The sequence below is a fragment of the Puntigrus tetrazona genome, chromosome 9, assembly GCF_018831695.1.
Source record: "Puntigrus tetrazona isolate hp1 chromosome 9, ASM1883169v1, whole genome shotgun sequence".
Lineage (NCBI taxonomy): Eukaryota > Metazoa > Chordata > Actinopteri > Cypriniformes > Cyprinidae > Puntigrus > Puntigrus tetrazona.
Genome location: NC_056707.1, coordinates 15,490,004 through 15,506,821, shown reverse-complemented (window position 1 = coordinate 15,506,821; position 16,818 = coordinate 15,490,004). Strand labels below are relative to the sequence as shown.

The window sequence follows — 16,818 nt, the reverse complement described above, 5'->3', positions numbered from 1 at the left end:
TAATTAAAAATTATACGTCCTGTACTGAATACCTCTGGATGTTTTTATTACATTTATTTATGCGCATTTATTATTATCAAAAATACAGTAAAACAGTAATATTGTGAAATAATGATTACAATTTAAAATGTTCATTGATTTTAATATAATTAAAAATTGTATATATTACTGAGATGGCAAAGCTGAATTTTCAACAGCCATTAATATTACCATTAATTTTATCATTGTAACATGAATTATTATCCATTAGAAATCATTCTAATATTTAATTTACTGTGATTTTGGTTTAGTCTGATGAAATAAATAAATAAATGTACTAACCCCAAAATTCAGAAACTGATATATTTCATTCAGTTCTAAAAAAGTTTTTAAAAGTGAAACTTCCTTACATTTACATGACTTTAGGGCAGGTTTAAATTCAATGCCAGGTAAGGTCATTTTCTGATTGTTGGAGTATGGGTTCAAACTGTTTTGCCTGTGTTAGGAGGATTAGGGCTCAGTGAAACAGTTAGCTGCACAGCACTATAATTGAAGTGATGCTGAAAAGGAAAGCCAAATTTCTCCTGGGGGCCAAATCCTCCAGAGCCCAGCTGACAATAAAGGGGCCATGCATGGCAAGGATTGATGAGGATGCTTACTCCAAGTTCCAGCTAATCTATTGCTGGGGCGACAGTCATGGCAACAGAGCTGCGGGAAACACCTCCACTCTGATGAATCCAAGCCAGACCAGTTGCAGCACAACTGGAAATCCTGTTTTCTCTTATCTGTGCTGTGAAAGCACACTGGGAAGTGAGCCAGCTGGCGTCCCGCAAGCAGGGGGCTAGACCACTGTCACTGCCACCATTTGCAGTCCTGTCAAAGACCTGTCCTCTCGTGAATATAGACCTTACATTGAGCATGATTTGCATTATGCAAGCTCCTGCAAATGCTTAAATAAACGGCATGAGCTGTATTATTAAGTATATTGTTGCTTAGTGTAAAACCCTTAGTCACAGAAAAGAAAATACAATGATACATGTAGTAGCCCACTCTTCAGTAACATTATCAGTGACTTGCTTACACTTGGCTAATACTCAGTGGGAGTCCATTGAGGGAAGGAAAAAACGATTAATGGAAGCCCAAGAGTGTCTTACAGATGCTAATTATAAAATCATTACAAAACATCTCTAACTCTAAAATTAGGGATCCACAATATAGTTTATCTGTTAATAATAGATATTAGACTAAATCTGTATTGGATGTACATTAACACTAAGGTTTCGGGTCAGTAGGATTTTTTTCTTTAAGAAATTAATACTTTTATAGCATGGAAACATATAATCTGTTTATATTTTACACCTACTGAATGTCATTTTTGTCTCTACCTCCAAAAACACAAATATTTCAGCCTGGGATAGCCTCTCAACAGCTTGACCAGACTGAGAATGTCTTTCTCATCTAAGTCATCTACCAGCATAGTTTTCTTTACAAGCATTAGTTTTAAATATAAAACTCTTTACTTACTGCCATTTGACCCCTTTTCCAGGCCTCCCTTTGGCATCCCATACTTGCCAGAATCACATTTAATTGACTCTGCCAGCAAGAGTTTACATGAGTCTGGTTTTAAAACTAGCTTTTATTAGATGTTTTAAAACCTAAGCATTTTTGCTTCATTTATGCTTTTTTTCCCCCCTCCAAAAGGTTATTAAATGTATAACTTTGCACGGTTGTATTTCAAAGTGAAGGGCAAGCTATTTCATGGATTGAGAGGTTGACTGACTAAAAGAGGCTGTCATTTCACACAATAGCAGCGATCCACTGAGACCTGCCATTCACAGGGCAGAACGTATAATTGAAGGGTATAAACAGAATATAAAATACAGAAAATGAGGTTGGATAGCTTAAAAGAGTCCAAAATAAAGGATATCTTTTAACCATGTGCACTGGAACTAACAAGAAGCAATGATAACTTTCTCCTCAATGCGGGTGATAAAAATACACACGTGGTCAAATGTATGTATAAGCATGCCTAAGGAAATCCATGAGGGATTGTCTACTCTGTTGGAAAGTATAACTTCTGGTAAAATCAGTTGTTTTTCGAAAGCTTTGATGCAGAAAACCAGCGTGGTTGCTTGCGATGAGTGGATACGGTTTGCGGGCAGATTACTTAACCACAGACGTTGGTTCAGATTTGAGGTTGAGTTTATGCTGTGTACCACTTCACCCTTTTGCTGTAATCAATTTCAGAGAAGCTCCCTGGAGGTTCACCGGCAATATGAGAGCCAAAGCTTTTTTGGCAGCCTGATGTATCTTAATGGAGAATGCATTGTCCCACTCTCATTTGTGCTTGTCAGGTGAAATTACTTATGCTGTATACAGCTGATATGGGACAATTAGACTTATTTCGGTGCAGAATCTCTGTGGAAAACCCCTCCAATAAAATTCTAATTTGATTTAGATGCCCCCGTAGCGGTATTAAGGATAACATATGGGAATATATTATTAGTTAAGGTTAAAGGGTTATAGGAAATATTGGTTACGTCAGAAAAAGCTAAATGCTTGCACAAAGACAGACCTCTGTTGCTGCAGATCTTGCCATCTGGAGATGTGCATCTCCGCTTACTCTCCCATGGGCTGATGTCACACTGGAATTCACATTTATCTCCATGCCAACCAGCCGAGCAGTAACAGTTTCCACAGTAACACTTTCCATGGCCTGCAACCATGAACACAGGGAGAGGGAAAAGAGAAATTCAGTTTCAGATTTTTTAAATATCATAAGCATCATTGATCAAATGCAGATGTAGCAATGAGAGGTGGAGGGGGCATTTAATTGTAAATGGTGTATTTTACATATATATTCATGCTATTAAAAATCATATGCTTATCTAAGATGGGACTACATCATTAAAAAAAAATCTTGTTTTTTTATCTTGTTCATGAAAAATAAACAAGAATTTTGAATTATGTTTATTATTCTTACCCCCTTAACGAACTCAGATAACTGTGGTTTGACATTTTTCAATGATTTAGCTCAGACTATATTAACCATATATATCAGACCTTTAAAAAATACTGTATTTTACAAGCTGGACATCTAATTTGAATTCTTGTTCCTAATGCTTCCATTGCTACACGCTCTCATAAAAAAGGTACAAAAGCTGTCACTGTAGTGGTTCTTTTCCAAAAGGTACACCTTTGTACCTTATTTACTTCTAAAAGACACATATCAATACCTTAAAGATACATATTAACAACTACTAAGTACATGTTAGTGTCTAAAGTACATATTAGTAAATTAAAAATGGTACAGTGGCCTGTACTTTGTACCTTTTTTTCTGAGAGCATATTGAAAGTTTTAGCAAATATCAGTAAGAAAAACAAAGCGGTTTATGTCACTCGATTTTATATTTTGTTATCCATACATACTGTATAAAATGTACAGAAATGTGTCCAAATACTTTATGGGTAAGTGTAGAAGTACTGGTCACCCTGTGATCGTACCTCCACACACTTCTCCAGAGTCTTCTTCCAAACACTCGCTGTCGTCACACTCGCAGTAGCGTCCGCTGATCAGACCCTTCCCATCGGGATTGTGGCACATGCAGCTGCCGCAGTGACAGGTGCCTGTCGGCCAGACACATCAATGTCAAAACCCACAGATCTCATGCTGTCACACTGCTCCACAGCACCGCACAGCAGCAACAAGCAAACACACCCAGCATAAGACTATACATACTGTAGAATTGCATGCCATTCAGAGAAATGGCTAATGAAAAGTCAGCTTTGACATCACGGGAATTATATTTTACGTGTAATTAAAATAAAAACCCATTATTTTAAATTGCAATAATATTTTACTGGTATGTTGATCAAATTAATGCAGCCTTGCTGAGCATAAGAAACTTCTTTCAAAATATTACAAATATTAGTAATTCTAAACTTTTGACCAGTACTGTTTATAGAAATAAAAATGTACAATTCGATTATTTTAAATAATTCATAAAAATAAAAGGCTTTCAAATAGATTAACTGCAAATTAATTCCATCCAAAACAAATGTTTGCGTTTACATAACATATGTGTGTATGTATATATTTAAGAAAAATATGTAATATATATTTATACATACATAACTCAAACTTATTTTGGATGTGATTATTAATATTTAAAATTAATAATTGCAAATGAATAGTGTCAATTTCAATCCAATATATCTCATTCCTGTTATTTCGACTGAACTGGATGTGTGAACAATTTCAATCAACTACCAGAAACAAGCCAATGTTTACATTTTGACCAGTTCTGAAGCAATTTTCACATACACACAAGCCCTAAAGCCACGGTGACACATCTGCTAGCAGCTGGACGCCCTGTTAACAACATACAACCACATCACCTAAAGTTAATGTTCAGGTCGTTGTAAGGGTTAAGTACAGGGTTGGGGGCAAGGTGTGAAATACAAGCAGGCTGTTATTTTCTAGGCCACCCAGAGAGAATGTTTGGACAACTGCATGCCACATATCCTGACCTTCGGTTTTATTATTTATAGGCCCCCATGCAATACCAAATATTAAACATCTTACCTGCATTGGAGCAAACGACACCCTGGGCATTACGGCAGAGGTCTTTACTGATTTTACTGGATAGTGAACATTCCTCCTGATACTGACAGGATTCCCCAAACCAGTTTTCATCACAGAAACACTTTCCACAGTTGCATATCCCACGATCTGCATTGGACACACATACAAAATACAGTTATTGATTGCTTTGAGTAACGTGGTCATGATGATACAGACCCATACTGTTGAAGGCTTGATAATAAATGATATTTTGTTGGAGGAGTCGAAAAAAGCTCACTATGAGATTGATTTTGCGATTAGTAACACATTTGTAAGGCTTTTTGGAGAGGGGTGAAGGCCAGGGTGATGTGAAAGACATTAACACTCTCCATGTATGCACGCTTACCTAGGAAACCCTGACAGAGAGGAGGATGGGAGTCGTGCGTGTTTCACACATGTGTGCTTTTCACAGCTAAAATGTGTTAAAGATTCCTTATGGTTCATTTTCACATCACTGGTATACAATCGCACAACCCTTTACACTAGATGTCCTGATCAGTGTAAACGTATTCAGTTTTTACACTTGTTTTAATTTTTAAGTCATTAAAATGAAAAATTCTCAAGTGAGACCGATTCACCGGTTCATGCCCAAACAGGTCAGGCTTTGTTAACCCATTTGCTAAATGATGCACAAATTCTAAAATTGCTCAGTGTTAAAAAAGCAATCCGAATAGGCTTATGAAGTGTTGAAAGAAACCATTTCCCATATGTTTTGTTGCTGATATCAATGACCGTGTTCTGTAGTATTTTGGCGCAAAACCATAAGCCATATTGGTAGAAGCTAGCCAAAAGTTAGGCAGATTGGTTGACATCCCCTTAAAAACCATAGAAAAAAAACAATTACCCAATGTGTTTTTGCAGATGCATTCTAAAATAAAAATAAATTAAAAACGTATGTCAGGGATGTTTAATTTTGACCACCTGCAAAGTATATTTCTAACCCTAATCAAACACACCTGCATGTAATGATGCAGTAATCTTGGAGACCTTGATTAGTTGGTTCTGATCAGAACTAAACAGAACTGAATGTGTTTGACTTGTCATGAGTCATGTGCAACCACAGTCAGTATGTTTTACTTTAATGCTTCTCACAGCACAGAACTTGTTGCACAGACATGGATTTAATACCATGTAATCAAAGTCTTTCCTTCAGTTTCACAGCACCAACACTTATTTATATAGATGACTATGTGTAGTGAATAATGACAATATATGTGCAATATAAGATTGTTTTTTTTATTTTTGTGAAGCTCACTTATAAAGAAAATACAAGTAATTATACTCATTACGAAATATTGTATGAATATTTTCCGTTCATTTTACACCGCTTTCTCTTTTTTCTTCCTTTTAATATGCATGCAACACTACCACAAGTAAGATTATTTTTCTATATAAGACCATTGTGTTGATTGCCTATCATTATTCTTGACTCCATGGATAAAAATGGATGCGCACAAAAACAACAACAGAAACGCCAGACAAAATATGCTGCAAATATATCCTGTTATTGTAAATTCAGCTCCTTTAGCCACATCCTGAAGTGTCATCTTCAATCACTCTCTGCTCTAATCCATCATGTAAATTTGATGTCGTCTTCAAGGGCTATCCATCAGTCCTTAACAATAGCCTTGTTCTGCTCCTGCACTCATTACCAGAGAGTCTTGGCTGCTTGTCACAAACATTCAGTGTTTTATAGCCAATCTGGAGGGAAAGGCAAGATTTATGCTAATACCAAATGGAGGATACATCTATCTTGTGCCCTATAGATTAAGAGCAAATTGGTAATGCAAATGTTAAGATATGAGCCAAGCATTTTTGAACTTTGGCTATGATGTGATCTTTTAAGAAGGAATTCCTCATATATATTAGGTAGTTTGTATAAGCAGCCCGACAACAACTTCTTGTTCAGTGTGAACATTTCAGACATTACTGATCATCAGAGTAATGTTTTCAGTGTGGTCTCTGTATTTTTTTTCAGAAGAACCACATTTGACCTTTAAAGCATTTTCAAATGACTAGTTTTTAACTTTGAGAACATCAGGAACATTAAATAAAAGGATTCTTTACTTGATTCTAAAGTCGTCACTTTCATTTCTATACCACTTGCAGATTGCTTAAAATCAGGTTTAATAAATTTGGTCTCACTCACGGATACCATTGAGATTCTGCTGTAAAGCAACTCAAAAAAGACATCAGTTTCATTATTTAGCTGTTCGTTTAGAGAAATTTTAGTTGGTATCAATAAAAGTGTAATGTTCATCAGTTTCTAAACAAGTTTATTTCAACTCTAAGCAGCTGAAAAAGCAGCAATGTCTCTATTTTAAAAACAAGAAGAAAACAGATTTCTTCTTTATGTGTCATTTAATATGGTCTTAAAGGAATTTAATTTCCCAACTCACCTAGTGTTAAACAGTAGCGTGTTACCATTTTTTAATTGATTCAGCCAATCTATGGTCCTGACGGAGCACTTTTTCAGCTGCAGCTTAACACAGATCATTGAATCTGAACTTTAATGCAATAAAGTTCCTTGATTATTACGACAGAATGAGAGTACGGTTCCTAGCCATATTGTCCTAGAAAAGCGTAATTTTCCATTTTCCATCTGTCTTACTACACATTGTAACTACAGAAGAGTCAAGCTTTAAATAGGAAAAATATAGAAACTCTTTGGTTATTTTTGAGCGAGATGCTAACAGTCTAATCAGATTCAATGATCTATGCTAAGCTACAACTAAAACTACACCTGTTTAAGTCTAGGGGAGTTGGAAAATAAGACCATTTTCTCAAGTGGCGTGTTCCTTTAACATCCATAGTTATGTTTTCCTCGAAAAGGTTGGTTGATGCCAGAGTTCGATCCTACATGCCTCAGACACAATTACTTTGACACATTAACTGCCACCCACCCATGTGTGGGAGAAAGAGTTTGGTCCTTGCTGTCCACTGTGTCCCTGCTTCTGTGCCACCAGGGGCATAATTTACCCCCTCCCAGCTGATGGGCCAAGACGGCCATATCCACCCTGAGCTGTATGACTCACTCTCTAAACAGCTGTGAACAGTATTAATAGACGGTGTGTCCTCATCAGATAAATTGTGGACGGCGAGCAGATTAATGAGTCATCAGATGCTAATAGCTGTTCCCATTGAAGAAAGCGCTGTCCGTGTTAAATACTGACAATAGAATACGGGGTGACCAGGAGTATGCATGACATAAACTCTTATTACAATAATTTGTTTTGTGAAGCACTGAATCCAGATTATTTTAGGATGCAGTTGTTTTTGGCTCAAGAATGTACTGATTTCAGTAGATATATTTACATTCGAATTTTTATTTTAGCTTGAAGCAGCTTTCACTTTTTTTCTTTTATATTAAAGTGCTTCAATGATCATAGCAAAATTTTTCATATTAACTCAATTGAGCTTACATAGGATCGTAACTAACCTATGCAAATGAAAATCCAATTGAAATCAGCAAGCGCTTTCAAAGATAGCAATTACACCTTTGATTGGACTGTGAGTATAATAGCTTGTTCCGATTAACAGTGTACACAAAGATAAAGACACTAAATCATCCAAGAGAATAGAAAGGAAAGTATTATATTCTATATAATATTCTATTATGTTCTATTAAATTCCATTGCTTTTGGTTTTCCATTTCAGTCAGCCTCTTTAAATCACTAAACAAAAGGAAGTTGTAACAAACCAACGGCTAACAAGTATCTTTTCAAATAGAAAATTATGGGACTATGTTTTACTTAGTCTTTTCATTTTGAAATTTGACATTTAATTCAATGTGTTACTTGCTGTTGTAATTACTTGTGCTCGCAATTTTCGAGTGAAAGTTGATTCTACACCAATTATTTTTTAGTGTGAACACAGCCTAATTATACATGTCAAAACAACAAAAAAAGTATAATAAATAAATAAAACAGGGCTGCAACGTTGAAATTAATCTAACAAGTTTTATACTGAGTTGGGACAAACACTGCAATGAAAGAGAAATGCCACAAGAAAATTAATTACTGAACAATAATTTTTTATGCCTTACAAAAGACGCAATCCCCAACAGACTCTTCGTTAACCAGCATGCTATGAAGTTTGCACATGTTTTTATCCACACAAACCTTTAGTAAACCACGGCCTCTGTGTGTTAACTTGATCTTGAAGACATTTTTTCCCTCTTAGCCTGTTAAACAGCGGCTTTGTATAAAACAAGACAGTGAGGTAATTATTTCCCCTTGTTGTTCTCCTGCTTTGCGTTGTAGAGCGTGAAATGATTATGTGCTAGGCTGGGCTGGTTGTGAGGGAGACATCTGTCCTGGCTAATAATGCTGCATACCTACAGCAGACCTGCAGCGATGAAGACAGGCCAAATCATGTAAAGAATGAGGGTCACTGTGAGTAATAAGTTTATAGACAATCTATGATTTATGATACTTGTCACACCTGTGGTCCCGGCATTTTGAGCTGTAGCGCTCATATGGGAGATGTGCGTTCATGTCCGGCCCATGCCATGTCCATCTTTTCCCTATTTCCTTTCACATGACATTTGATATTGTGTTACTAATTGGATGAAAGCCCATAGAGGAAATTAAAGTGTCATTTTGGCATCATCATTCATATTTGCAGTGATATGACACATTGGTGTCCCCTGTTCGGACACAATTTCCTCTTTCAATGTATCCCCAAGCACATATTGGCCTGGAATGCATGTGACCTTTTCATGTAATTTGAAGCATAGCTAGAATGTGTATGTTGGTTCACCTGAGACATAAACACTGCTGTCAAGCCCATCATGTAGCAAACTGTCATCATACTTCACCAAAGCATTTAAAACGTGCTATTAGTATATATACCATGCTGTGGAAAACGTTTTTAGCGTATTAGATGAAGGTTAAGTATATCATTTGTATTTTGCTTTAGTGTGCCAGAAGGAAATATCACATTTAGATTTCCAAGCATTTCTTTAGCGAATATTGTAATAATAAGGTAATATTTGTGCATAAACAAGCAGTCCAGATTGAGTCTGGGATAGACACTGAGACAGACTATTCTTGGAGGAGTAACCTCACTTCTTTTATGGAGTTAGGGGCTGTTCACACACAATGCTTTTTTTCCATTCCACTGCTCTACTTTTCCATTGTTTTTCTATGTAAACAAGCACTAAATGGACATCTCTGCATCTCACGCAAGACGCAGTGGCACTCAAGTTAAAGAAGAGGTCATATGATATTCCTAGATTTCTTTATCAGAATGTTTATTGGGAAGAACAAAAGTCTAACAACAAAAAGACTGAGGATAAAGCTCCTGACAGAGATCCACTGGGACCTGGAAACATGGAATATCACTCTTCTGATACGCTCACTCAAGCACATCAAAAAAAGCGAAGGATCTCAAGGGTATCATAAATCACAGCCATACTTACTGATGTATATAAAACAACTTATGGACATGAATGATCATAAACCTGTTCTTCACTTATTTTTTACATTTTAGTTTGTTTCAAACTGAAGAGGTGAAGTCTCTAGATGGCAACACTTGCTTGATAAAAAAAGGACAACGCATCACACCACAGGACCAAAAATGCAGGTCGTACCGAGTCACTGAGAAAATTTATACAGATGGAAAAGTGCTAGAGAGGAAAACGTTAAGTCAGTACAGTGCCAAATCTTTCACGTGGCTCCATGAAACCCCAATTAACTTGTTTTGAGAGAGGGAAAAATGAGTGAGAAAAGTGGAAAGGAACTGCCACGTTGAAGCAGAAGAAAAAAGCAAAACCAGGTCACATAAAAAGGGAAGAAAACCATGAAATTGTGCTCCATTTTTCTCAGTCTGTACAAACAATTCAAATCCCGTGGAAATGCTTGTACATTTGATTTTTTTTGTACTATTCAGTGACAACAAATGAAAAGGAAATATTAATCAAATATTAATCAACTGTAGCTTATTGAAACACTGGAGAAGAAAGCAAACTAAAAAAACCATGCGCAGCTGGTGACCAGCTGTCAGATAAAAACATTTTGTTGTTTTGTGCGCCCCAAAGTCCTAGTTTGCAGTCTTATCGCTGGGTCAAGATAAGCTGTCATTTCTATCTGTTTGTCAGTGAACAAAAACAGGTGTTTCCAAGCAAAATGATTTATGGAGTCTTTCTGAACAAATGCAACTCTCCAGAGACCAAGACAGGTTTTTTCTTTTTAAGTCAGAACATAAATTTCTCATTAAATGCTCCATTTATCATGCACATCTTGTAATGAGAAATGAAATTATTAAAAAAGGAAAGAAAGAAAAAAGTAAGGCAAAAAATATTGCCTATTGTCAGGGTATTCCTGTGTGTTTTTTTCAAAAGAGCAGGTTGTGGTTATGAAACTGGAGCATGTAAACAAGACCTTATATGCCCTGTATGCTGATTGAAATGACAAGACAGTGTTTCAAAGCAATATACAAACAATCCTGCTCAGCTTGCACATCCTGTCATTTTTGCGTATAATGTCAAAACCTGGTCAAAAAAGATTGAACAGAAGGCAATCACAAAGCACAGCCTTTTCCACTGTATCTCTGGTATAAATTCCACCTGATGCTGCGCTAAAGCATCTATTACAGTGAAGTGAATGGATGTGCACAATGGCACAACATCAGAACCCTTTTAAAGGTCTAGAATATCTCAAACTACCATTAACCAGCTCAGAAAACCAGCTTTTTAGTTAAAAGATGGGATGTGGCGTATTTTGACAGATATGCACAGTAAATAGCCTTGATGTTAGGCAAGAAAAAAATGCTGGTCCATATGCTGCCTCCATTTTCTGAATATTTAACCACGAGAGAAACCTTATTATCAGCTATGCTCCAAAGCTAATGAGCTCTTCACTGGTTTGCAACATGCATTCACAAATAAATCTTTCTTTGCATATTCACATATATCTCCATTAGTGGTCCTCAACATCTCATGTCCATAGATCAGAACTGGAGGTGGAACAGAAATAGATGGGTGTTTTTGTTCAAAGTCTGTCAAGTGGCTTTCTATTTTCAAGAGTATAGAAATCAAGATGTTGTATATATATATATATATATATATATATATATATATATATATATATATATATATATATATATATATAGAGAGAGAGAGAGAGAGAGAGAGAGAGAGAGAGAGAGAGAGAGAGAGAAATATTAAACCTTTCAAGACAAACCTAATCATCAGCTCTGCAGTTATTAAGTTATTAATTGATAATATCTGCAGAAGTCCAATCTGAGTTCAACTACCTTAAAAAAGTTTAATACCCAAATTCAACTGAGAAAACACACTACCCATAATCGTGAACAGTTTCATGAAAGAGTTTCAGCCAAAGACACAGTATATGGGTACAGTATATGGGTTATTTTAGACACTTCCAAAACTGTTGCAACAGAGATGGAATTACAAGTCTTTAATATATGAATTATGTTTCCATCTCTGTTGCACAGTGTTGAAAGTGCCTTTTTCAGTTCCATAGAAGGAGGCATCCCAATATTTTTTTCCATATAGTGCTGTACAACTAATTGGCGTTTAGGTTCATGGTTCATGGCTTTGAATTCTTTATTGAAGAACTGTGTAAAAAAATAACACTTTCTCAATCAAAGTTTGAAAAGAGGACTATAACAGTTAATCTCTAAATATCTTACGCTAGCACCACCATTATGTTCTTATAATTATAAGATGTTTCCAAAGCCATCATCAGGTTAAAGAACTGTTAGTCGAGGGTTTGGATGCCAGGTTATTCAGGAGTCTCTGCTAATGGATTTCTGTGGACTCACAACAAATTTTGCACACACTCACCATCCAGTGGAAATTACTGAAATGACATTTAAAACAATGTATGTGAAAATGTTCCTTTGAAGCGGTGTCTGCAAAATCTTTTTTTAAAAAAGGATTTGCTACACAACATCTTGGCACCCAAGCAGGCTCCTTTGAAACTGCCTATGTTTGGTTGAATAGAGGCACTGTGAAATTCAAATGAGACCTTGTAGCTAATGACACAATATTGGATGGAACATCAAAGGCCTTTACTGAAGCTGGATGTGTGTCTTGCACACGTCTGCAAAGCCTTTTTTTATTCCAGAAGACACCTGATATTGAAACATGACATTCACAGGTAAGTGAAGGACTAAGTAGGAATGCTGTGTTGGGAGAGCTCTTACCTCCACAGGTCTTGCCATCATATGTCGGACAGATCCAGTCATGGCACTCACAACGCGGTCCATAGAACGTTCCGGGTTCTGTGACCTGGCATATGCAAATCCCACACTCACACACACCTCTCCCACTACAGATCAAACCGTCGGGGGTCCGACAGCGCCTCAGTGATGATTCAGAGGAGATCTTACACTCTCCACCCACCTGCCTGCAAGACACAAGAGTGTTCATTCACCCCCTGACCTTTGCCTTCCACATCAAACCTCTGTTCTTGCTCCGTAGGTGAACATATGCCAGATGGTGGATGGGTGGGTGGTGGTTTGCAATCCTCCCTTTCACCAGTAATGACAACCAGACTCCCTCTCGCTTTCTGGAGGAAATATTTTGTTTGGTTTCCGAGGATGGGCCATGCTGTGGATCTGATCCTGTCTGTATCTCCTTGTATATTTCTGAGCTAATATTTAAAGGTGACAAAACCTGGTAGAAAAATAACACTATAATACAGGTCATGTGGAAATCACTGCTTTGGTGCAAATGGAGCCATGACTCATAAGGTATGATTCTGCTAGTACTCAGTCCCACAGAGAACAGCAAACTCGAGTCTAGACACTGTCCATACGAATGCGTCTGCTAGGAGATCTGAATTGGGAAGCAATAAAAACCTTAAGTTTCTGTACATTTGAGGACAATAACATAATATAATCAAAGAGAATATTGCAGTGTATGCTGGTAAGTGGTCTAAAAAGAAAATGCTGTCAAACTCAAGAACAAGAATTATATTACAGACCTATTGAAAACAAATGGTGGACTGTATTCCACTGTTTATTATTTTCCCACCCGAGTTCCCCTGTGAAAAATGTTTCATTTGGTAGCGTTCTTACATACCACTCCTGCTTCTCGTCTCTGCAGTTGGCCTTTCTCACATTACAGGGTAATAAAAATACACTTTTTTTTGTAAAGCAAACACTGTTCAGGGGTTTGGTATGGTTGCACTTAAATGGAACAAGTCTGTCAGCCACAACAGCATATTCACTCTGATTCAGTCTCTGTCTCTGATTATGTGCAATGCAGCGAGAGCATACATAAACATGCATTGTGGTACACATTAGGGTGAATGTGCACCTGCCATGTATAAACCACTTAAGTAATTTGTCAAAATTACAGTCACGCAACTGTGGACCTTTGCCAAAAACCAAATAGGAAAAGATCAAAAAGCATATGTTTCTGATTTTAAGAACATACTGAATGTTATGTGAGGTAAAAACTGACTTAAAGGGGCACCAAGTAAAACAAATAAAACATTGCTGGCACCTTCCCGTTGCTGTAAAGAATGGAAAAAGAAAGAATAGTAGAAAAGCTTAAGATAGAAACCTTGGACTAGTTCACTAGCACTAGCACTGACTACACAACAGAAACTTTTCCCTGTCTGTAAAAATCCAGACTGTCAGCAAAACGTGGCTGCACAGTGGAAAAGTCAAACTGATTGAAAAACAAGACAGCTAAACTCACCTTAGCGACTGCTGTAAACTTCCTTGAACGGCAGAGAGCAAAATTAGAAGCAAAGAAACTAAGACAGAGTTCACCAAAGTCTCTGCATGCATGTTTAGATCCCCACCAGAAACCTGAAGTGAAGTGCCTTCAGGAATTTCCACTTTCCAAAACAGAGGGAGAACGGGCTGGCCAAATCCAGCTCGAACGCTTCAGAGGCCAACAGCGCTCTCCATATGAATGCCTTTGATTAGTTGTTACTCTCTGTGCAGAAGCACGAGTAAGACATAAAATGGCAAAAAAGAAAAGTTTGTCACTTTAATTCAAAACAGTTGTACAAAAACATAATTGAGGATTTTGCTTTCTGTATCTCTTCAGTGCCACCCCTTTAAAAGGGAATTTGCTAATACAATCATTATAAAAACAAAACATAAAAGATAAAATGGAGACAACTGTTTACAAAACCAAGAATCTCTTTCAAGACTGCTTTAATGAGCTTTCATCATGATTTAAATTTTAAATCTGTTTTATTATTATGCTATTTTTTCCCCAACACAGCAATAACTAGCAACTTTAAATTAAGATTCTGAATGAATATATATATATATATATATATATATAGTTATATTATATATATATATATATATATATATATATATATATATATATATATATATATATATATATATATATATATATATTCAGTATGCTATATTGTACACAATCTGAAGAATCAAATGACAGCATGTTATGAAAATTATTTATTCATCAATTTAACAAGAAACCAAAGATAACCCAAGTTCGTTTTTGAATTCGTTTCTGAATTCACAAAAGGACTCTAAATACACATCGGGCACTTCCTGTTTCCTGCTTGCAATCTTGGGCGTCTAGTTTGGCGTGCCAGTAATCATTAGTGCACACACAGGTACACAATTTAACAAATGATCCGTATTTTACAAGCGAATTTAAGAGAATTTCATAAAACAAAAACAAAACAGCAACAACAAAACATGTAAGTCAACGCCATTTCTGGACTTACTTGCATACTCTGTATTTAGGTTTAACGACGATATTTTATTTAATTAACTTATAGATTTAAATGATGTTACAAAATTGAACGCAGTGCATTCAACCGTAATTTTAGTACCAGTAAGCTTTCAAATGTGGATCAATTTAATAGCTTTTCAATAACATTTAAAGGCGCAGTATGTAAGATTGACAGCTAGCGGTTGAAATAGGTACTGTAAAAACATTTTACCGACGCAACGTACATTTAGAGTAGAATTGCTATCCACCTTTTTTCTTGGCGAAAAAATAGGCGGGGCCATTTGTAAACGCTATGGGTCTAGTTAGCTTCCGGTCTCCGCGTACGGCTCTACAAAACGGTTAGTTTTGCTTCTTGATATTTAAAATTGGCGTGACTTGTGTTATTTTAATGTGTTATCTTAATTATGAACACACTGGTTTGTAGAGCAAACATTTTTACCGTTTACTATACGTTGTTATTCTCGTTATTTATCTATTACGTCTAACGAACTTGTTGAAGAAAAATGTGGTATTTGAAACAAACAGCTCGAAGCGGACATTAACTATAACATTATTTAGTATGTATACTTTTTATTTTATTTATAACATTATTTATTATTATTATTTTATTATTATTATTATTATTATTATTATTGTTATTTCCTAAATGTCTAAATACATATGATCTTATTTTTGGGATTCAGAAGAATAAAAACGTATATACAGCACCTTTAAGTAATATTGCGAGTAGGCCTAATTATGAAATAGTAAATATCTTTTTAGAAAGTGTTAATATAAAGTGTTATTAATTTTAAAATTATTTAAAATTTAATTTAATTATAAAAATTCTAACATTTAAAAAACCTGACAGCCTGCCCGAATAATAATACAACGAAACGTCTATTTCAGATTACGATGAATGAAAACTAATATTATTTTTAATATTGATAGATGTATTTTCTTTTATATTAATTTGTTTGTTGGGTGTTTTTTTTTATCAAACGCTTTTTAAAATTTAGTCTAGCTCTTGTGAAGCCGCGTGGTCACGGTCTGTAATGTTAATAGCTATAATTTATTATTTCCGATGATAATGTAAGGATATTTGTGTTTAATTATAATCAATAGGCCTATAAGTTGTCCCTGGTATTTTTGTCTTGAAAGCTGATGCTTATTGAAGAATAGTGAATTAAAACTCAATATCAGATTTCAAAGCTTTTAATGTCGTTTTATATCGTCATCCATTAAAATACTAAACTTGTTTTTGTCGGTACTGGTGTGTTACACATATCAAGGCCTGCGGGATCTCATCCTGCGCGCTGTGCTGTAGCGGGTCACGCGCGTCCGGTGCGCATCTGTCGCGCGGCTGCTGTGCCTGAAGCTCGAGCTCACTACAACGAGTCATGGACTGTACACCGCATTAACGGCGACGCTTCAACAAGCGGTAAGTCTCAGAGCGTTTTTCCTGTCGTTTCGACGCGTCAGTTCGACTAGAGTGGTCAGATAAGAGACGTATTTTGCTTTATTCTGCTTATTT

At 36.1% G+C, this 16,818-nt stretch overlaps 2 protein-coding genes across 7 annotated transcripts in view; one reads left to right on the top strand and one right to left on the bottom strand.

Annotated features, from left to right (window-relative positions):
- Positions 1 to 14,464, bottom strand: part of itgbl1 (integrin, beta-like 1) — a 32,382-nt gene extending 17,918 nt beyond the window's left edge. Inside the window, exons 1-5 of the mRNA XM_043249188.1 lie at positions 14,280 to 14,464; positions 12,776 to 12,978; positions 4,565 to 4,711; positions 3,484 to 3,606; positions 2,555 to 2,695 (exon numbers count right to left, since the gene is read on the bottom strand). Of these exons, the coding sequence (XP_043105123.1) occupies positions 2,555 to 2,695; positions 3,484 to 3,606; positions 4,565 to 4,711; positions 12,776 to 12,978; positions 14,280 to 14,371 (706 nt within the window). The 5' untranslated portion in view covers positions 14,372 to 14,464. The remainder of the gene's footprint in view (positions 1 to 2,554; positions 2,696 to 3,483; positions 3,607 to 4,564; positions 4,712 to 12,775; positions 12,979 to 14,279) is intronic.
- A 2,112-nt stretch (positions 14,465 to 16,576) lies between these two features.
- The window catches only part of nalcn (sodium leak channel, non-selective), a 64,799-nt gene continuing 64,557 nt past the window's right edge, over positions 16,577 to 16,818 (top strand). For 3 of the 6 annotated variants that reach the window (XM_043249240.1, XM_043249239.1, XM_043249236.1), the window contains exon 1: positions 16,577 to 16,725. The gene's annotated coding sequence lies outside the window, so the exon portion shown is untranslated. The remainder of the gene's footprint in view (positions 16,726 to 16,818) is intronic. The other 3 variants (XM_043249241.1, XM_043249237.1, XM_043249242.1) reach the window with 2 other exon arrangements.